Genomic DNA, 23604 nt, shown 5'->3' on the forward strand with positions numbered 1-23604 from the left:
TAGGTTATTAATTATTGCCTCAATTTCAGAGCCTACTATTGGTCTATTCAGGGATTCAGCTTCTTCCTGGTTTAGTCTTGAGAGAGTGTAAGTGTCCAGGAAATTATCCATTTTTCTAGATTTTCTAGTTTATTTGTGTACAGGTGTTTATAGTCTGTCTCTCAGGCCACAGTGCAATCAAACTAAAATTCAGGACTAAGAAACTCAATCAAAACCACTCAACTACATGGAAACTGAACAACCTGCTGCTGAATGACTACTGGGTCCATAACAAAATGAAGGCAGTAATAAAGAGGTTCTTTGAAACCAATGAGATACAACATACCAGAGATACAACAAACCAAAGATACAACATACCAGAATCTCTGGGACACATTTAAAGCGGTGTGTAGAGGGAAATTTATAGCACGAAATGCCCACAAGAGAAAGCTGGAAAGATCTAAAATTGACACACTAACATCACAATTAAAAGAACTAGAGAAGCAAGAGCAAACACATTCAAAAGCTAGCAGAAGGCAACAAATAACTAAGATCAGAGCAGAACTAAAGGAGATGGAGACACAAAAAACCCTCCAAAATATCAATGAATCCAGGAACTGGTTTTTTGAAAAGGTCAACAAAATTTGTAGACCGCTAGCAAGACTAATAAAGAAGAAAAAGGAGAAGAATCAAATAGACACAATAAAAAATAATAAAGGGGATATCACCACCGACCCCACAGAAATACAAACTACCATCAGAGAATACTATAAAGACCTCTGTGGAACCTATTTTTATCAAACTGTATGTTTATATCTACTAACCAACTTCCCTGTATCCCACCTGCCACCCACACACCCTTCCTGATCTCTGGTATCTACTATTCTAGTCTCTATCTCCATGAGATTAACTTGTTTACTCCCACATATGGGTGAGAACATGTATCTGTCTTTCTGTGCGTGACTTATTTCACTTAACACAATGACCTCCATTTCCATTCATTTTGCTGCAAATGACATGATTTCATTCTTCTTTATGGATGAATAGTGTTCCATTGTGTGTGTGTGTGTGTGTGTATGATATATATCATATATATCATATATATCACATTTTCTTTATTAATTTGTCCATTGATGGACACTTAGATTGATTCCATATCTTGCTGTTAAGAATACCCCTGAAGCAAACACGCAAGTGCAGGTATCCCTCTGATACACGGATTTCCTTTCCTTTGGTTAGATACCTGGTAGTGTTATTGCTGGATCATATGGTAGTTCTGTTTTTAGTTTTTGGAGAAATCTCCATATTGTTTTCCATAGTAGTTGTACTAATTTACATTCACACCAACAGTGTGTAAGAATTCCCTTTTCTCCACATCGTTGTTAGCATGTTATTTTTTGTCTTTTTAATAATAGCCATTCTAACTGGGATAAGATGGTATCTCAATGTGGTTTTAATTTGCATTTCCATAATTACTGGTGATGTTGAGCATTTTTTCATAAACCTGTTGGCCATTTGTATGTATCTCTTTTCTTGATAAATATCTATTCATGTCTTTTGCTCACTTTTAATTATATCATTTGGGGTTTTGAAATTTTTTTAGTTGTTTGAGTTCCTTTTATATTCTGCATATTAGTTCCTCTTAGGATGACTACTTTGCAAGTATTTTCTCATTCAACACATTGTCTCCTCACTCTGTTGATTGTTTCCTTTGCTGTGCATGAGCTTTTAAATTCAATAAAGTTAATATAATCCCATTTGTTTATTTTTTGCTTTATTGTCTGCTCTTCAGGCAGGCCTTAGCCACGAAATATTTTCCCAGATTGATGTCTTAAAATGTTTTCTCCATTTTTTACAGTCTCAGGTCTTATGTTTAAGTCTTCATGTTTAAGTCTTTATGTTTAAGTCTTTAATTCATGTTTTGTTTATTTTTATACATGGGAAACCATAGGTATCCGGTTTCATTTTTCTGTATGTGGATCTCCAGTTTTCCCAGCACCATTTATTGAAGCATGCGTTCTTTCCCCTTGGTGCCTTCATCAAAAATCAGTTGGCTGTAAATACATGCATTCATTTCTGGACTGTCTATCCTGTTCCATTTGTCTATATGGCTGTTTTTATACCAATACTATGCTGTTTTCGTTACTGTAGCCTTTTGGTACATTTTGAAGTCAGGTGGCATGATACCTCCAGCATTGTCCTTTTTGTTCACAATTGCTTTGGCTATTCAGGCTCTCTTTTGGTATTATACACATTGTAGGATTGTTTTATTAATTCTGTGAAAAATTACATTGGTTTTTTGATAGAGATTGCATTAAATCTATAGTTGCTTTAGGTAGTATGGTTTTGTTTTTTTGTTTGTTTGAGACGGAGTTTTGCTCTGTTGCCCAGGTTGGAATGCAATGGCATGATCTCTGCTTGCCGCAACCTCCGCCTCCCAGGTTCAAGCAATTCTCCTGCCTCAGCCTCCTGAGTAGCTGGGATTACAAGCATGTGCCACCATGCCCAGCTTATTTTGTATTTTTAGTAGGGATGGGGTTTCTCTCTATTGGTCAGGCTGGTCTTGAACTCCTGACCTCAGGTGATCCACTCGCCTCGGCCTCCCAAAGTGCTGAGATTACAGGCATGAGCCACCATGCCCAGCTGGTAGTATGGTCATTTTAACATTATTGATTCTTCTGATCCATGAGCATGGGATGTCTTTCCATTTGTTTGTGTCCTCTTCAATTTCTTCATTCGTGTTTTGTAGTTTTTCTCATAGAGATGTTTCAATGCCTTAGTTAAGTTTGTTCCTAGGTATTTTTTGTATCTGTTGTAAATTGGATTACCTTCTTGATTTCTGTCTTGGCTAGTTCATTATCAGTATATAGAAATGTCACTGATTTTTGTATGTTGATTTGCATTCTGAAACTTTACTAAATTTGTCATATTTAAGAGTTTTTTGGTGGAGTTTAGATTTTTCTATAAGATCATATCATCAGTAAAGAAACGGTTGACTTCCTCTTTTCCAATTTGGATGCCTTTTATTATTTCATTTTTTAAATTTCTTTTCCTCAGAGATCCTTGTTCTGAATGATGCCTTTTATTTCTTTGTCTTGCATGATTGCTCTGGCTAAGACTTTCAGTACTATGTTAAATAGGAGTGGTGAAGGTGGGCCTTCATGTTTAGTTACAGATCTGAGAGGAAAGGCTTTCATCTTTTCAGTAGTAGTATTCATACTAACATTCAGTATGATGTTATCTGTGGGTTTGTCATAGATGACCTTTATTATTTTGAGGCATATTCCTTCTACACTTGGTATATTGAGAGTTTTTATCATGAAGGGATGGTGTATTTTATCAAAAGCTTTTTCTGCATCTATTGAGATGATCATATGATTTTTGTCCTTGATTTTGTTTATGTGATGTATCACATTTATTGATTTGCATATGTTGAACCATCCGTGCATCCCTGGTATAAATCCCATTTGGTCATGGTATATTATCTTTTTGATGTGTGTTGAATTTGATTTGCTAGTAGTTTGTTGAGGATTTATGTAGTTTTCTTTTTGTTGTGTCCTTGTCAGGTTTTGTCACTGGGATAATATTGGTCTCATATAATGACTTGAGGAGAATTCTTTCCACTGTCATTTTTTGAAATAGTTTTAGAAGGATTTGTATTAGTTCCTCTTTATATGTTTGTAAATTTCTGCTGTGAATCCATCCAGTAGTTGGGTTTTCTTTGTTGGGAGAATTTGTATTACTGATTCAATCTTGCTACTCATTATTGGTCTGTTTAGGTTTTCTGTTTTTTCCTTATTCAATCTTGGTAGCTTGTATATTTCCAGAAATTTATCCATTTCTCCTAGGTTTTCTGGTTTGTTAGTGTACAGTTATTCATAATCGTGTGTGATGATCTTTTGTATTTCTGTGGTATCAGTTGTAATATCTCCCTTTTCATTTCTTGTTTTGTCTTCTATCTTCTTGGTTAGTCTAGCTAGTGGTTTAGCAATTTTGCTTGTCTTTTTTTGAAGAATCAACTTTTCATTTCATTTATTCTGTGTATTTTTTAGTCTATCTCATTTGGTTCAGCTCTTTATTATTTCTTTTCTTCTAATTTTGACTTTGGTTTATTCTTGCTTTTGTGGTTCCTTGAGGTGCATCATTGGGTTATTTGTTTGAAATCATTCTACTTTTTTGATGTAGGCATTTATTGCCTATGTCAAACTTCCTCTTAACACTGCTTTTGCTCTATCCCATTGGTTTTGGCACATGTCTTATTTACATTTGTTTCAAGAAATGTTTTGCTTTTCATCTTAATTTCCTCATTGACCCAGTAGTCATTCAGAAGCATGTTTTTTAATTTCCATGTATCTATAGGTCCCAGAATTCCTCCTAGTATTGATTTATTGTTTTATTCCATTGTGACCTGAAGATACTTGATATGATTTTGATTTTTAAAAATGTGTTGAGAATTGTTTTGTGACCTAACATATGCTGTATCCTAGAGAATGTTTCATGTGCTTAGAAGAATGTGTATTTTACAGTTGTTGAATAAAATGTTCAGTGTGTGTTTATTAGTTCCACTTTTTCTAAAGTGTAGTTTAAATCCAATTTTTTGTTGTCGTTGATTTTCTGTCTAGATGATTTGACTAATGCTGAGAGTGGGGCGTTGAATTTTCCAATATTATTTTATGGGAGTCTATCTCTCTCTTTAGCTCTAGTTATACTTGCTTTATGAATCTGGGCACTCAAGGGTTGGATGCATAAATATTCAGAATTGTTGTATCCTCTTGCTGGATTGATCCCTCTAGCATTATATAATGACCTTCTTTGTCTTTGTCATTTTCACTGTTTTTGACCTAAAGTCTGTTTGATCTGATCTAAGTATAGCTACTTCTGCCCACTTTGGGTCTCTGTTTGAGTGGAATTTTTTACCATCTCTTTACTTTGGGTGTATATGTATCTTGACAGGTAAAGTGTATTTCTTGTAGGCAGCATATAGTTGGATAATGTTTTCTTATTTATTCAGCCAGTCTATATATTTTAAACAGATAATTTAATCTATTTCCATTCAATAGCTCTTTTTTTTTTCTTTTTGAGACAGAGTTTTGCTCTTGTCACCCAGGCTGGAGTGCAGTGGTGTGGCCTCAGCTCACTGCAACCTCCACCTCCCAGGTTCAAGTGATTCTCCTGCCTCAGCCTCTCAAGTAGCTGAGATACAGGCACCCAGCACCATGCCTGGCTAATTTTTGTATTTTTAGGAAATACAGGGTTTCACCATGTTGGCCAGGCTGGTCTCGAACTCCTGACCTCAGGTGATTCACCTGCCTTGGCCTCCCAAAGTGCTAGGACTGCAGGTGTGAGCCACCACACCCGGCCTCAAGATTGCTTTTAATATGCAAGGCTTTGTTCCTGTCATGTTCTTCACTGTTTTCTGGTTGTTTTGTATGTTCTTTATTCCTCTCTTTTTTTCTAATTGTTTGTCATTTTGGTTTGGTGGTTTTCTGTAATTGTACCATTTGAATTCTTTCTCTTCCTCATTTGTGTGTTTGGTTTACCAGTGAGTTTTATACTTTGATGTGTTTTCATGAAGGTAAATATTATCTTTTTTATTCCAGGTTTAGGACTTCTTTGGACATTTCTTCTAGGGCCAGTCTAGTGGTGATAAATTCCCTCAGCATTTTCTTCTCTGGGAAGGACTTTTTTTGTGAAGGATAATTTTGGTAGATAGTATACTTAAATGGCTTTTTTTTTCCTTTCAGCACTTTGAATATGTCTCTCTTGCCCTGTATTGTTTCTGCTGAGAAATACTTTGTGAGCCTGATGGGGTTTCCTTTATGGGTGACTAGACACTTTTGTCTTGCTGTTGTTGGAATCCCCTCTTTATCTTTGACTTTAAATAGTTTGACTATAACACGCTGCAGAGAAGACCTTCATGCTTTGTATTTCTGTGGGGTTCTCTGAGCCCCTTGTATAAGTCTTTTTCTAGATTGGGGAAGTTTTCATCTATTATTTCATTAAACAGATTTTCTAACCCTTTCGTTCTCTCTTTGCCCTTGGGGGCACTGATAATTAGAATATTGAGTCACTTTATGTTGTCCCATATGTCACAAAGCCTTTCTCATTCTTTTTTATTCTTTTTATTTATTTTTGTCTGACTGGATTATTTCAAAAGATTTCAAGTTCTGAGATTCTTTATTCTGCTTAATCTAATCTGTTGTTGGAGGTTTTGACTGTATTTTGTATTTTATTCAATGAATTCTTCAGTTCCAGAATTTCTGTTTGGTTCTTTTAAAAATGTGTATCTCTCTGATGAATTCTTTTCCAATTTTCTATATTGTTTTTCAAAATTATCTTGTTTGCTGAGCTTCTTTAAAAGCAGTAATTTGAATTGTTTACCCATGATTTCATTGATTTTTTTATTGGTATCTGTTGCTGTAGAATTATTGTGTTCCTTTGAAGGTGTCATATTTTCTTGCTTTCTCATGTTTCCTGTGTCATTATGTTAATATCTGCACATCTGGTGTAACAATCACTTCTTCCAATTTTTGTTAATTTACTTTTGTAGAGAGGACTCTTCTCTGAAGATTATCTATGATGTTGGCTGAGTAGGGCATTTTGGGTTTCATTTTGGATGCAAGCAATAGCGTAGTCTCTATGATCTCCTTGGCTATAAATAGCGTCAGTGGTATCTGTGATTTCCTTGATAGCTTAGGGTAGGGATAGTGGAGGCTGTGGTAAAGTTTTCTGGGAACTAAGTTATTAGGTAGGCCAGTCTTCTGGCCCCAGTGGTCAGCAGTGGGCTGAAGATGCCTGTCTTTGAGCCCCAGAGTGATGTATGCTGGCTCTGGTATTAGTGGATCCAAGTGGGCCAATTATTGGGCTTCCAGGTGTCTTGCTGAAATGCTAGTAGTGGCAGCAGTGGGCCTGGCATGTAGACTGGTTCTCTTGCTCTAGGTGAGCAGGCTTGATGTGGGCAATGGCAATAGCAGTGATTCGGCCACTCACTGAAATCCAAGTTGGTCTGAGCTGTAATGGGTTGGATGGGCCAGTCTCATGGTGCTTGCAAGTGGGTGCCAATTGTTGTGGTACCAGGGGGTTGAGTTGCCCCCACCTCAGACCCTGGGAAGAGTGCACGTGCACCAGCAGTGATAGACTAGGCTGGATGATTGCCAGGCCCCTGGATGGCATTTGCAAGTACTGAGGAGACAGGACCAGGTTGCCAGAATTGAGACTTGTCCTCAGGCCGCCTGGTAATATGTTCAGGCATACCTATGATAGGCAGGAACAGGTGGTCCCCAGGCAGTCAGAAGAATGCTCAGATGAGGGCAGTGGTGGCTTCAGTTCAGGGCTGCCACTGGGGAGGGCACAGACACTCTCATTGGGAGCAGCATAGGTAGGTAGTTGTGCAGCATGTGATTTGCTCATGCCTCAGTCCCCCAGCAGCTTGCAGCACTAGTGACAGTGTTATTTATCCTTAGGGTGCATGAAAGGATCTGGCCTCATCTCCTCCCTGGCCTGGTAGTAGCATCAATGGCACCAAAACCAGGGTAAGACAAGTCCTTTAGGGGCTCAGCTTTCAGAATGTCACTGTGCTGTAGCTGCTCAGGGCTTACAGGCCTGTGGGTCACAGCATGAGCTCTCTCTTTGAAACAATACCACTGTGCAATTTCCAGGCAGCTCTCTGTGTTAGTCTCGAGGACTGTGAGGGTCGAGGGGCTCTCCTGTGAGTAGGATAGTATGTGGTGGAAATGTGGACCCTGAGAGGTCTCTCACTTAACCCCTTCCCTATGTTAGGGAGCTTCTCCCAACTCCCAGCCAAACCCCACTGAGCAGGCTACATTGCTTCCTTTTCCTTTGTTACTTTTGGTGCTTCCTGTCACTTTTTTGTTGAATTCCAGTGTTCTCCCTTAGATGATCTATTCAAAGTGTGAATATCTACTTGCTATTTTGGTTCTTCTCCATGGTAGAGGCACTTAGCTTCCTGTTGTTTGTTTGTTCGTTTCTTTCTTTCTTTCTTTCTTTCTTTCTTTCTTTCTTTCTTTCTTTCTTTCTTTCTTTCTTTCTTTCTTTCTTCTTTCTTTCTTTTTAAAGAGACAGCATCTTGCTAGATTGCCTAAACTGCACTTGTACTCCTGGGCTCAAGTGATCCTCCTGCCTTAGCCTCCAGAGTAGCTAGGATTGTAGGCATGTGCCACTGCACCCAGCTAATTTGCTATTTTTTAAAGTACAAATGTGGACTTTTGCTTGGTTTACATTCTGAATATACCATCAAGTCTGAGGTTTGATTTTTCTCTTTTAACTTATGAGCAAATAGCTGTATTGTATAAATGTTTGTGAATGGGCTTATGTTGGAGGAAAACAAACAAACCAACATACCTAGCATGGAAGTAATCTGACACATCACATTTAATTATGTGCCTCAGTCTTGAGGGCAGAGATTAGATGGCATGCATTTTCACATCCTGAACCTTACAAAGTGTGTGCACAGTGCAGGCCCTCAGGAAATGTATGTTGAAAGAATTGATTATGAAGCTTCATAGGCATAGTTTTGGTTAATTCTGTGTTTACTTTGTCAAACCAAGATTTTCTGAGAAGGATGAGGGGAGAGGAGAGAGCTAGGTGCGGTGAAAAGCCTTTTAAAGGAAGAACAGAAGTTGAACAGCAAAGTGGGCCAGGGAGTCAGGAAACAAAAGGGTGATGTGTGGGGACAGCTGTGGTCTCTCTTTCCTTTCTGCCACCAGCAGGAGGCTGGGTCAATCCCCTCCTCAGTAAGGGCAGACACTGCTCCTACAATAGGGAACCCAGCACCGCAGAGCAAGCCAGAGTCTGCTGTGTGTAAAACCTCCAGTCCTATAGAATTCTAGTCCCCAAGCCCCCATGTCTCCCAAAAGGGGAAGGCCCAGTCACCTGGGTCTCTTGAGGTCAGGGCTTCCGGAACCAGGAAAGCCAAGCTTACAAGGAGAGGTCATTTATTTACACTGGGCAAGCAATGCATGATGCAAGAAGACACAGAGTAATCCGTCTGCCTTAGTGACCAAATAGATCCCTTTGCCTCATCCTCCTGTGGAAGCAATCAAGAAAGGGAGGTTGGGCGAGGTGACCTTCCAGAGCTGAATCTGTGCTTCTAAAAATAGAAGCATCCTTGGAGAACTGAGGAGGGGAGGGAAAGCTGTGGACACTGAGGGCAAGAACCTGAATCCTCAGAGCATTATCAGTAGGAAACTGTATTAATTAGACACAGGCACCTCAGCTCGATAACCTCAGGTATCTCTCAGAAATTGAAACGAAATGAAATGGCTTTTGTTCCCCCTCCTTTCTGGTTATACTCCCCCTGAGCTAAAAAGGAGAAAGAGAATTGTGTCTTCTGACCTATTTGAATGGCTGCACACTGCCTGATATATCTTCCCCAGTAGAGGGAAATGGGGGTCTTTAGAGGCACATTAAGAAAAGGAAAGAGCTGCCACAAAGTGGAACTGTGAGAGGGAGGCACAAGGGCCACCTGGGAGTCTGGGTCTCTGTTCTCTCCCTGCATGGAGGCAGTGCAGGACTAGGCAAGTACTTGGATGTGTCCAGGGCTCTGAATGTGTAGGCTCGCAGGGTGCCACTCTCAGGCTCACACAGTGTCCTTATTTGGAGCTATGCGACAGGCTGTAAGTTTCCAGGGTCCAGTGGAGCCCTGTGCTGGTCTGCACAGATTGTGTGCAACCAGGGTGTGTGCTGTGCTCTGTGGCATGCGGATTGCGTGTGGGAGGTTGGGGGTATGCAGGGGTATACAGGGATATGGTGGCAAGTTTGAGGGGGCTGTATAGGGGAGTGTGTGGGGCGGTGTGGAAACCTGTTGAGAGGCTTCATGATGCTGCATAGGGCTGTGTGCAGAGCTATCCTGGACTGTGAGTGGCGCACCACAGTACTGCAGGGCACCTCTTTGTGTAGCTTTGACCTAGAGGCTCTGTGTGCATTGTAGTAGTGGTATGAATGGAGCCACATGGGGGACTCTGTGGAGGATATGTTCTGGGCTACCTGGACACATGAGTCTGTACAGGGCTGCCTGTGGCTGGATACATGGTGGCAGAGGCCTGAACAGGCTTACAGCTTTGCCATCCAAAGATAGATTATGCCTCCTTAGGGTAAGGTGCTCCCAAAGTGCAGGGATTTATTATTCTCCCTGAGACTGACATGAAGGGAAGAGATACCAGGGATTTACAAGCTGAGCAAAAGGGGCAGTGTGTTCCCTTTCAGTGAGGCCTGAAGCTGAGCCTCTTGCACACCAGTCTGGAGACACTTTCTAATACTTTAGTTTGTGCTTTCTCAACAGGACAACGTGGATCTGGGAGAGCTGATGTTTTCCCTGTGCTATCTTCCAACGGCTGGCAGGCTGACTATTACCATTATAAAAGCAAGGAATTTAAAGGCAATGGACATAACAGGAGCATCAGGTGGGGCATTTTCAAATTCAGACTTTCTCATGCACTTCTACTGTAGTAAGTACCTTATGAAGTTTTAGTAAGGTAATAAAGCACGTTGACCCTGGAACCAGACTGCCTAGGCTTAATCCTAGTCCTAACACCTGTGTGACCTTGAGCAAGTCATTTTACCTCTCTGAGCTTTGGATTCCCATCGGTAAGATGAGAGTAATTATAGTATCTGGCTCACTGGGCTGTTGTAAAACTGAATTAATAAATATAAAGCCATGAGAACAGTGCTAGCATATATTAAGTGCTACATATTGTTAGTTATTGTTATTAATACAGTTAGCCTTCTGTATCCACCAGTTCCACATCTGTAGATTCAACCAATGATGGATTTAAAATACTCAGGAAAAAAAAATACAACAATAAAAATAATACAGTTTTTTAAACAATACAGTATAACAACTATTTACACAGCATTTATACCAGATTAGGTATTGTGAGCAATCTAGAGATAATTTAAAGTATACAGGATAATGTGCGTAGGTTATATGCAAATATGATGCCATTTTATATAAGGGACCTGAACATCCTTGGATTTTCCTATCTGTGAAGGGTCCTGAAACCAATTCCTTGTGGATAACAAGGGACAATAGTACTCTCTTGGGTCTCCCTCACCATAATTTTGAATTGGACCTATTGTTTACACACATTGATAAAGCTTATCTAATTTGGTCTTTCCTCAAATATCATCCGAGGCTCATTGAAGGCTGAGAACAATCCTATTTCCTTATTAAAGTGAACTATGAGTTTTAGCTTTTCCATTAAACCAAGCATTAAATTCTGAACCCTAACAAGAAAAAAATGCCTCTATATGCTTTGCTAACTGCAAATTCACAAGCAACCTCTGCAGGTGTTTCCCAAATGTGGTCACAAAACACCCAATACACCCTGGCTTACATCCTCTGAAATCAAAGAACACCATATGCAATATATTCTGCATCCTATACCCCAGTGTTTTTTTTAAAGCAGAAAAAAAAAAATAGCTGTGGTCCCTCTGGTCATCTAAGTCCCTACTGGACTGTATATAGGAGTCAGAGCAATGCATGGTTATGCAGGTGAAAAGAGAACAAGGACTTCCCACCGAACAGAAGAAGAGTGAGATAGCTGTTAGGACCAGAAGAGCCCTATCTGGAGCAGAGGCCAGCCTTGCCACTTGTCACCCCATCACAGTGTTGCACCACAAGGAAGCCTGTGGCCTTTCTCTCCCTGATATGCTGAGCTGCTTCTCCCTTTGCAACCCAAGGGCAGGCCACTCTAGGGGCTCAGGGTCTCTGTACTTAAGGAATTCCACTCCCAGATGTTCTCTCTGTCCTCTAGGAATTCAGAAATTAAAAGAGTCTAGGAATTCCCTTTCTTAAAATCCTGAAAATATTCCCTGAGGTGGCTCAGAGTTGGGGGGCCTGTTTTCAGCCTTGGAAATGCCGGTGCATTTCTCTTCCTATCCTGGCCAGGCCAGTCTTGAGTTCTAGCTGGAATGTCTCCTAATTCCATAACAGATGTTTTCAAACTATTTTTAAATTTCACACATTTTCAGGAGACAGTATCCTGTGCTTTATCTTGAATTAGTGACTTAATTATCCTCACTCTAGTTGCTCCCCAGATATCATATTAATGACAATCCTCCAACTCCAGTCCACAGGCAGGTAAAGGAATTCGACATACCATAGTTCATGAAAACCCACAGTGATATAACTGCCCACCTAAATCTACACTAATCCTCACAGTACTCCTGCTTCTCATGGTCTGTCCAGATCCCTATGTGAAAGTCTCACTGATGTGTGATGGCAGACGACTGAAGAAGAGGAAAACATCCACCAAGAGGAACACCTTGAATCCTGTTTACAACGAAGCCATAGTCTTTGATGTCCCTCCCGAGAACATTGACCAAATCCACTTGTCCATAGCAGTCATGGACTATGACCGGTGAGATACCTGGAACTCTTTTCCAGTGCAAGTTCAGTGCGTCCAGGGCTGGGAGGGCAGAGGGGGAGGAGCAGCCACAGATTCTTAGCTGGTGTTCCAGGCTGCAGGAAATGAGTCAACTAGCAGTGCATGGGAAGCACATTGACAGGAGTCACCTCTAAACCATGCTGTAGAGTCAGACTACCAAAGTGTCTCTCAGCACTCCCATTCTTTTCTGCTCCTTTCTCATTTTTTTTCTCTTCTTCCATCCTCCCCCAACCTCCACCTCTTCCCCTTTTCATCTTTGCATAACTCCTAGAATCTCAGCTTGAAGAACTGTGGCCCCACAGGTTTTATCTTCTGTCAGGCAGTCCTCACTGCCCTTCGTTGGAAAGATTCCACTGAAAATGGCAGGATGATTACTTTAGCCAGACCATCAACATTTCTAAATACACAACTTCAATCTTTTTCCTTCTCGCAAGTATTTAATAAAGATTGTTTCCTTCCACTTAAGTCTGAAAGCAAACACAAAAATGTTCTCCTGAAAATGCTAGAATCAGTATGGATGACAAGGTACATTAAAATGTATAAGATGCTCGACTTTTTAATTAATACAGCACAGAAGAGATATTTATAGCCTGCATTGTAGCCAATTGTGTATTTAAAGGACAGATTTGAAAAACAGTCATTTTAATATGCAAAGGAAGTACCAACAGGGAATTATACATGTTAAACCAGTCATTAGACTGAAATGCAAAGTCTCTCTTTAATTGGAAACCTCCCACATGGTCTGGGCACATTATTTAAAAAAAATTATTCCGACTTCTAATATTATTTGTGACTAAGGATTTTCCCACATACCTCTGAAATATCAGGAAGGCAGCTTCAGTGACCTGCACACTCTTTCCAGCAGATGCCTGCGTGAAGCATGACAGTCTTCCAACCCAAGGAGCACGTGGATTGGCTCAGCTGCCCATGAGTGTGACAACCCATGCTGAGCAGTAGACCTTGTCCCATCTCCTGTGGGCAAGAAACAACACCAATAGTGTCAGGCCCCAGTAGGGGACATTGCCCACCAACCGTGGAAGCCTAGGCCAGCAATTTTTAAGCTATTGCCAAGTTTCCTGCATGGACAAATCTGATTATGTGAGCTCTGCCTTAATTTAATTCTCAGTAAACTCATGAATCTGGCCTGGAAAAATTCATGGCAGAATTCATGGGGCTTCTGCATGCATTTGATTTTAATGAGCAGAGACTCAAATATCCTTCACATGACCTCCCCACCCTCATCTTACCTTTATGCTCCATTACACAAATAGGAGAAAAATCACTCGTCTTTGCAGGAGGGGAAAAAAAAGAGAAAGTATGTGAGTTTGGATCCTATAGAGTTAAAGAATTGGCCATATCAGTCCAGTTATACCAGGGACTTTTTTAAAAACTGCTAGGGAAAACAAAAATGGCTCAAGGCAGAGACCTACCTAGGGAAAGTTTCAGAAATATTAGCCTTGGCCGGGCACGGTGGCTCACACCTGTAATCCCAGCACTTTGGGAGGCCGAGGCGGGTGGATCATTTGAAGTTAGGAGTTCGAGACTAGCCTGGCCAACATGGTGAAACCCCGTCTCAACTAAAAAATGCAAAAATTGGCCAGGCATAGTGGCATGCACCTGTAATCCCAGCTACTTGGAAGCTGAGGCAGGAAAATTGCTTGAACCCGGGAGCTGGAGGTTGCAGTGAGCCGAGATCACACCACTGCACTCCAGCCTGGACAACAGAGCGAGACTCTATTTCAAAAAAAAAAAAAAAAGGAAATATTAGCCTCAAGGTCAAAGGAGCTATGTATCTTTCTATAGTTGGGAAACTAAGTGGGCCAAAGAGGCTGAACTTGGAAGAAAAGAGGGATGAGTATAAGACAATAACAGTCTTCTCTAAAGAGAGGGAGCAGGAAGATCTATGAGCTTCCTTCACTTACTCTACTTCGTGGGCTCAAGACCCATGGCTGCCAGACACAAAACTGCTCCCTCACCTCACGCTTGCCTCTTGTGGGAGTTAGAGCAGCCATTATTGCAAGAAACTCTTTTCAGATGGCTTCCTCTTTATTATGTGGAGGCCAGCCTAGATCCAGAACAAGAGGTGGCATCCTTAGCACAAATCATGGGGTTCTTCGAACAAGGTTCTTGGAAACAAGTTGACCCATGTCAGTGTTAGGACAGCCAGGGTATATGTTAGATCCCAAGTTCTATTGGCCGTGATGCTTAGCCTGCAGTTTTAAGTGAGGAAATGAAAAAAACAAACAAACAAAAAAAAAAACCCCGTCCCCAATTCCTTCATCAGTTTAATTGAGTAGCTGTTGATCTTACATACCAAAATTTTAAGAAAAAACTATTGTGGGCCATTTTCACAGTGTAGGTCACAATGAGATCATCGGCGTGTGTCAAGTAGGCAACGAGGCTGAGAGGCTGGGCAGAGACCACTGGAGTGAAATGTTGTCATATCCTCGGAAGCCCATTGCACACTGGCATTCCCTGGTGGAGGTAAGACCCTAATCCACATGCTCCACTTTACATAAGAGTAAATGCTTTAGTGTTGAAATGCAGGAGCTGCCAAACATGTGAGTGCACCAGGATGGATGTCATAGACAGGTTTTCCTGGTTACATTTCCTGGGGTTGCTGGGACTTGCATTCAATTTGAGGCTGAATCTGTGCTTCCCACCAGTCTGGTGGGTTTTGAATATTGATCAGAGATCATCCCTCATTTTGATTGTGTTTTTAAAAGATCAAGATTCTGTACTTCTGTGTTAAGGCTTTGGGTTGGTACTTGGAGGGCATCTGCAAGGTGTGGGTGAGTGTGGACTTTCAGGCCTTCATACAGTGACTTGAGACTGACTTTGGAAAAAACATGAGGCCTTGATTCTAAGACCAGCTCTGGCACCAACCTGTGATTCTGGGCAAGCTGGTTAGTATCAGGTTCAACTGCATATAATAAAAACCAAAACAACCAATTATAAATTAAAAACAAATGAAATGAGAATTTATGTCTCTCTCTTATATACAAAAAAGTCTAGAGGAAGGCAGTCTGGGATATCTTAGCAGCTCCATGTTCAACAAGAGACCTAGACTTCTATCTTTCTGCTTCACTGTCCCAGTGGCTTTGTTCCTTGAAGTACCCTCGTTATACGATATGGCTGCTAAGCTCCAACCACTGCATATTTTCTAGGCCGCAAAAATGTGCAAAAGGGGAAGAGCCGAAAGGGCACACATTCCCTTTTTAAGGATTCTCTTTGAATTCTCATGCAACACTGCTACTTACATTTAGTTTAGTCACAAAACTTAGTCACGTGGACATGTCAAATTGCAGGGAATAGTTAGAAGTGTAATCTTTTTGTTGGGTGTCAATGTGTCCAACTAAAAACGAGGGTTCTGTTTGCATAGAATAAGAGGAGAGTGAAAACCTGAAGGCAATTGGCCATCATTCTGCCACTCACATCGTCATTCATTCACTCCCTCCCCCTTTACTTCTCATTCACTCTTCCCCCACTTATCTTTGCTCATTGATTCACTCTCTTATTTATTCACTAACTCGTTCTCTCAAAAATAATTTGCACTCCCTAAGTAACATTTCTGAGGGTCAAATGCTATAATAGCTACAGAGAATACAGATGAGAATAAGAAACAGTCCTTTCACTTGTAGAACTTACAGACTGTAAAATAAACAAAAGATGACATGTAAACTAATCACTGAGAGACACAAATGTAAGCATTTCCATCCATATAAAGTGCTACAAAAGTGCAAAGGAGTGAGACGTTTATTGTGCTTAGAGGAGACTGTGAAGCATCTCTCCTTCATGCTCTCAATAAGTAAAGAGAACTGAGCCTCCGGGAATTGGAAAACCAGGAAGGCAGTAGCAGTTATTTACTGAGGACACATGGGTTCCAGGCAGAGAACTTTCCACTGTTCTCCTGGTGCAGGCAGCTCCATTCCATGCAAAGCCATCTGAGAGGCCAAGACTAGAGCCTCACCCAGTGTGGGCCCCCCTGCCATTGATAGTCAGGTGAGTCTGGTTGAAGTGAACACAGGGCAGTTGTGGAGAGACAGAGAGGCCCCAAACCCAGACAGGGGAACCAAGGGACATCTTTGTTGGAGGTGGTGCAGGAAGGAGAAGGGCCAGACAGGGTTTATGGATTCTAACTATCAGGGCACCCAGATGTATTCAAGAAGAGCCTAAGGCCCCCTAATTTGCAGGTTCCTAAGGATAGTTCTGCCCCTGGGCCATAGGAGCAAAAATCATTCTTTTCTAGACTCAAAATTAATCCCTAAGGGAGACCCACAGGATCTATGAGCTACTTGAGAAGGAGCTGGGGACTGGTGTCCACTGAACTATACCTCACTTCTTCAGCTCCTGGTGGAATTCTCAAAGGAGTCCATCTGCAGGCTCATTAAATTTTGGGGGCCTGTCACTAGCAGTGGCATTTAGAAGAGTTGTAATAGACTTTTTGCACCCTTATGAGCCATTGCTGATTTTAATTCTTATTTGTAATTAGTAGTATCAGAGAGTATTAAAGTTCTGTGCTTCTCAGGAAACAGGAAATGAGAAAGGAGTAAGGATGAGGTGTGTGGTGTAGGGCTGAGAGATGAGCCCTGATTCGTGCACCAGCAGTTTTTTTTTTTGGTGACCTAGGCAGGGGAGTAGCCCTGGGCAGAGTGTTGCACATGGGCCCCTGAGTGGCAGTATATGCATGTGTTACACAAAGGAGAGTGCAGGGAGCAGGCCTTGGAGGCCTTTTCCTTCATGGCTGAGAAAAAGTGTGGTATAAATTCATTCACCTGAGAGATATTCCTTAAACCCCAAACACTCAGCTTTTTGGAAATCTGTGCTCCACAGTTATGTAACTGAAAAGTAAATGCCGTCAGGGTTAAACCACTGAAACTTAGAAGTCATTTGTTACAGCGGCTAAAATTACTTTGGCCAGTACAATGGTCATTTCTCAACTGTTACAGCAGAACTAAGGAAATGAAATGCCTGCACGGCTTATATGAAGGACAAACCTTCATATAAGCAGAGGGAGGGCAAACCTTCATGTAAGCAGAGGCAGAGGGAGGCTGCCTCTTCCCTGTTGTTTCCTGTGTCTTTGAAGTACACGTCCGGGACTCCAGATCCATCCTGAGAGAGGAAGTGATGCTTTTTCTTTTAAAAATGAACGTTGAGCTCGCAGAATTGGGGCAATGGTACCAGATGAGATGAAAAACAGTATTGGAGAGGTTGGCCATACTTCGTTAGCAGCTGTAAGGATGGAGGAGGCAATAGGCAGAGTGGCCAGAAACATTCACTTTGGAGTTGGAAGGGCCTACATTCAAATTGCTGTCCTTCCACTCACCAGATGTTTGTTTTTCGCCTTCTGAACCTCAGTGTTCACATCTGTAAAGTGGCCATAACATTTCCTGTCTCACAAGAGGGATGGTGAGGATTAAACAATCTATTGATATGAAATGCAGCATTGTAGCTGATGTATATACAGTAAACACTCAGTAAAGCTTTCAGTTACAGTTGTTATTATATATGCCCCAGATTCTGAGGGGCTGCTGTGTGTCCTTATGGGACTATGTCCTATGAAGAAATATCATCCATGTGTGTCATGGAGAATAAGAGAAAGGCCAGGAATCCACCACTCCTGCACCCCAGTGAGCCATCATCTCAGATTGGAGGAAGGGGTCATCCAGTACTTGGCTAAACCAGATGTACATATTTAAGTTTTGTTTCTTTTCCTCTTTTTCTTGGTCTTAAAGACAAGCTGCTGTTATGCTCTCTAAGAACCTTTTAAATGTCTGCTTTAAAACAAAAACCAGCAATTAAATCTCAGTGCTCATGATAACAGAGTATGTGAGGGTGCACTCATGAGCATGTGTGTATAGAAGACAGAGAGAGAGAGAGAGAGAACAAAGATGGGGGCACTGGGATTTAGCATGGAGGGAGGCTGGCCTCACAGAAGCTCTTCACTGCTGAGGAATTGGTTAGGTCTAAACTCTGCGCCCTGCAGAGATCTGGCAGCCTGCTCAAGGTTGTGTCCAATACACCCTGACCTTGCCAGGGCAGGTGGCAGATGGAATCTTCAAAGCCAGTGAGTTCAAAAATCCGTTTCTCTCACAGGGATTCTGGATGACTTCACTGCACACTCAAAGGTCAGCCAGTAGGGCTCCCTTTACTCCCCATGATGTCAAAGGTTTGGAAAGCTGTGAAAACTCCCCCGAGCAGACTGCCTGGGGTTTAGGGATCAGAGCGCCCCCTTCATAGGGCCTCAGATGACAGAGCTCTAAGGGCTCCCTTCGCTCGGCACCCTTGTCCACCAATTCAAGAGAAGATGGTGTTGGCCTGGCCATATCGCAACACCTTTCCTACCCTCCTATATGTCAAGATGACCAACATCATGAGCCTCGTGGAGAATAACAGGACATAGTTCCAAGTTTTCATCGCTTCCCTGTGTAGTGCCATGTAACATCTGTTGTATGAATAAGTACTAATCTTGGTTTGGTGGGAAGAACAGACACAGATACTATCTGGTTAAATGAAATTTCACTTTTCTAAAAGACAGAAGAAAGAGAATCCAACCAGAATATGTAGTCAAGATCAGCAATATTATCCTAATAGGCATAGGTGTAAGATTCCAAACACCAAAGTTCTATTCAAGGCGTGGCCCATTTTGGATGTCTTCCTCACTCCAAGCTCAGCCTTTGTACATACACATACATACAGCTACAAAATTCTGCATGTCTGACTGTCTGCTGGGACCAGCTCATTGAGAGTCCTGGCCCTCTTCAACTCAGGACTACATAATGCCAAGCATAACCAGAGGGCAGTTATGGTACAATATGCCCAGACATAAACAGAGCCCTCATTTATCACCCTCAGCATCCAGAAGGGTATAAACGTAGAGTCAAAGTACTACAGCAACTGTCAGTTTTACCCAGACTTGTCTTGGAGTTACACAAGTAGCCCCTGTAAACCATGTCTAGATATTATCTATCAATTGTCCAGCAGGGCCTATCTGGAGTCTTGGAGGTCCACATATTCCCAGGAGAATGTATCTGATTGCCCAAGATTTGATTAGGTGTCCATCCTGGTGCAATTTGCTGCGGGTCTGGAGTCATGAAAATGTGACCTGGTACCCACCTCAGCAGGAGTTTTGGGAGTAGACTTCTTGAGAAGAGTCCTCACAGGACAGGGAAATTGTCTAAAATGAATGTGAATGACTGCCTCCCAAAGGAATTTAAAGTGAGAGGCTTTAGCACTATGGCCAAATTGTTATTCACAACAGATTTAGGAAAGGAGTAACTCACCAGGAAAGATGGGAGTGGGGAGAGGATGGGGTGACTGGGAAAAGTCACGTAGGAAATCAGGCTCCCATCAAGGGGATTTGGTTGTGTTGCAGGGCTTGGGTCTTGTTGAGAACCAGACTAGCAGGGAAGAAGACTGAGACATGAAAAAAAGAAAAGCATGGACTGAAACATACAATGGGGAAAATCCTAGAAAGTGCTGCTACTCAGCAAGCATTAAGACACCCAAGACTGCAGGTCTTTGGAAACACCTGAATTCCAGACCCCTTTCAGTTGGTGTGGAACCAAGGCTGGCAATTCCATGCATTGCCCTCTGAAGGAGTGGCTTATGGGCTAGGTAAATAAACACAGCAAAAGCCTAATATGTGTATTAGGAGATGGCAAAAGAGAAGTGAGCAGTCAGGACATGGAGGGCTACATGCTGCTGCAGCATCTTGCCCATATTATGAGGTGCTCCCCCCATATAGTCCAGCATCATGTCTTAGTGTCTCTGAGAACAAAATTTTTGTTATGAATGAAAATAGAAAAAACAAGAAACATTTAAATCACATTAAAATAGGGCAAGAAAACATAAATTTCTTTATTATCTAAAAGGATACATACCATCTTGGTAAGAAACAGTAAGGGGAAAATGAACTTTATCTTGCTAATTAGTAGTTCTTAGTCTTTTCCAGGTTATGTCAGTCTCTTTGGGTTAATTATTTTCTCTTCTTTCTGGGGGTCTCCTCTCTCCTTCCTCCCTCCCAGCTAGGTATAGGGAAGTACGAAGGTTACCTCATGGCATTGACCGGCACTGTGCATATTGTTCTGCTTGTCTTTGGGCATCAGACTTCATCTTCACTGCCTCTGCTGCTGAGGATCTTGGCTGGTGTAACTGTGGGCTATTGTCTCAGCATAGAAACTTGGCCATCTTGAGGCTGATGAGGCCCCACATCAGCTATTGAAGTCCCTGTGGATCCCCGGGGGTGGGTAGCACCTCCCACTCAATGCTTGGCCTGGGAGCTTTTCTTTGCAGCCCTTAATACAGAGTCATTCCCCACTTGGTGGAATTCCCTGAAATTCTAACAACCAATACTCTCACACCCTTCAGGCATTTGGGCACACAAGGGAGCCACAGGAGACTCAGTGCCATCACAGGCATCCTGTTCATGCCTATAAAGTTACATGGTCATTTCTACATTGTTCCTCTAGCCTGTGTTGACCCAAGGGTCAAGTTTGCCTTCAGCTTCCCCCTCAATCCATCTGAACGTGGGGTTTCAAGCCTGAATGGTAAAGCCAGAACCTCTCCTCCTCACTTCTCTGTATCTCTTCTGCCAAAGACTCTCTGCTTCGTCTTCCTATCTGGTGGAAACACTATATATCCTAGCATGATTTCTCTCTACCTATGACTCATGCTCAGACCTCCAAGGTTTCCTCTCAACATGTAAAGAAACATTTGGAATTTGGATCCCATTTTTCTCAACAAGGCCTGGCTTTAAGACAAAGTTACATGGTCATTTCTACATGTAACATGAAATAAGATACTTATTTCATAGGGGACTAGCTGATCATTTGCCTTGAGTTATCAGCCCTCAGCTTCCTATAATATATGGCATGTATTCAATGCATGGGACAACATGATTTACAGACAATAAGAACATTATTTCTGTTACATAGGTATTGAATTAGCATTTGGTGAATAAACGAAAAAAAAAAAAGAATGAATGTGATATATATAAAATGAATTGGGTTCCCTTCGTTCTAAATTTCCAGAATTCTCCATGCAGTGGAGTATACAGTAGAAGTCAGTTCAGACAAGGTGTAAAAAGGTATTGAGAATGGATTTGTATTAGGCTGTTCAAATGGAGATGGCCCTTATTAAGCTCCAAGTTTTAATTACCTTTTCTCTATTTAGGAGAAGAACATGAAAAGGGATCATTTCCTCCCTTGGTTCCAGTGAACTGCCACATAACGACAATGGCTTTGCATTTTGAATAATGAGAAATATTCAGAACTGAAGCCCCTTAGTGAATCATGAGGGTCCCCCTGTACTTGATGTGGGCAGCCAAGTCCTAGAGCACTCACTATCTCCTTTCATAAGAGAGAAGAAACACACAGAGATCCCAATGGTGAATGGCGGACTGCTGTCCCCTGAGTGAAAACTGATCAGGAGGTGACAAGGACTTTAACCCACAAGTTGACCTTTCTCACTAGGAATATATTTTAGCAGCAGTTTTATACAAGGTAATTCTTTGCCCCACCTACCCGTGAAGATAAAGAAGAGAAAAATAATAGGACTGGGGTATTTTTTGACAAAATGAAGAAATTATTCTTCAGATTTTGTTGTAAAATTAAATTATTTTGAATGGTGAGATTTAGCGTGCCAGCATGCATAAACACCTGCAGGGCCGCTGAAGCAAAACCGATTGCCAAGAACATAAAAATGTACTGCAAGTTTGGGATCTGAAAAACGTTAACAGACCTGTTAGAATTTGTGTCAATTGCTATAAGTGGCCAGAATGCTGTCTGGACAAGCAGGCAGTGTTAGTATTAGTGGAGCATTGTGTTTCCAGCTGGTAGAGGTTATGGTTAACAAACAAAGCCAGAGTCATTCAGACCTTCCCAAGCAAATCTTCTTTCTTGTATTGAATTATCTGTAGAAAAAAAGAAAGAGAGACAGTAGGCATTTTCTCATCTTTATCAGGGATGGGTGACTTTTGTGACTTTTCTGAAGGTTTGTAGAGATAGTAATCATACAAAACATAGGAGTACTTAGGGTAAACACTAGAAGTATAAAAGATAATGACAATGTGGTAGAAAATAACGTTTCTGCCTGAACAGAAAGTCAACTGCATCTTGACTCTCCTCTCATTCACAGATGACCTTGCTCCAGTAGTCACTGCCTTGTAGCATCCCTGCTGCACACTTGTATAGCTATTAAATAGGAAGGTGAATGACAGTGGGCTTGAGCCATCAGCTGTCTCCATCTCCAGGGATGGCATTCAGAGGTGATTGCTAACGTGATAGGCCAATTCTTTCCCCGCAGATGAAATGAACCAGAATGGTTTATACCACTCTCTGAAAGAAACACACTCCCTCCTCATAGTCTGGTGGGAGGAAGACTATTCCCTCCTGGGGAATGGGGCCTGGGGCAAAGGCGGAGCACCCTGGCAGAGGACATTCAGGAAGACCACTGCTCCTGGATATGAATCTTTCAGAAGATGCACCTGTCAAATGCTGTCTTCCAAACATTACCAGAACAACCTATTGATAAGACAAAGCTGAGTTTATTGCTTTCCCAGGTAATGGAAGGGGAAGGGCAGAGTCTTATTTATTGAGACTGTGAAGTGTGGTTTAAGGTGGGTCTCTCCATGCGATGAGGGAGATGAAGTGGGGGGATGGGGACCTTGGTTAGGATTGGATCAGTGTCATGATACAATAGCTGAGATGGAACAGCAAGTTGATGATTTTGAGCCTGGGATTCAAAGAGTCTTGGGGTGTAAACTGTTGATGCTTCCTAAGGAATAGAAATTGGGAAGTCCCATGAGTGAATACTTAAGTTGTAGTAATAAAGGCAGTAGACTAGTACAGCCAAGTTAATGGAGAGTCTATGTTGGGATAGGTGGTTTTAGTACTCACACTCCAGCAACAAAAAGCAGAAGGGAATCTCACAAAAGATCCTGCCCAGTCCTGTGGGGACCCATACACCACCAGTGTGAATATTTATTTGTTGCCTCCTCAGCATCAAGCCCCCTTTCTGATGGCCCTGATTTCTGATTAATGATTCTAGGGAGCCTGGCTCCATCCTTGTCTCTGGTGACAGTATGTATGACTTAGTTCCAGGCTAAACCTGTCAAGCTAACCACAGGGATTACCACTGCATGCACTGATTCAGTCCAACAGTATTATAAAACATTTGGTGTGAATGTTTGGACAAAGATACTCTCTCTTTCTTGTTG

The 23604-nt window shown here is 41.8% G+C and overlaps 1 protein-coding gene across 1 annotated transcript in view; it reads left to right on the top strand.

The window, feature by feature from the left end:
• Positions 1–23604, top strand: part of SYT9 (synaptotagmin IX) — a 217696-nt gene that overhangs the window by 156716 nt on the left and 37376 nt on the right. The window contains exons 4-6 of the mRNA XM_011971664.1: positions 10280–10400; positions 12188–12359; positions 14741–14870. Of these exons, the coding sequence (XP_011827054.1) occupies positions 10280–10400; positions 12188–12359; positions 14741–14870 (423 nt within the window). The remainder of the gene's footprint in view (positions 1–10279; positions 10401–12187; positions 12360–14740; positions 14871–23604) is intronic.

This window comes from Mandrillus leucophaeus, unplaced genomic scaffold (genome assembly GCF_000951045.1).
Source record: "Mandrillus leucophaeus isolate KB7577 unplaced genomic scaffold, Mleu.le_1.0 Scaffold1237, whole genome shotgun sequence".
NCBI lineage: Eukaryota > Metazoa > Chordata > Mammalia > Primates > Cercopithecidae > Mandrillus > Mandrillus leucophaeus.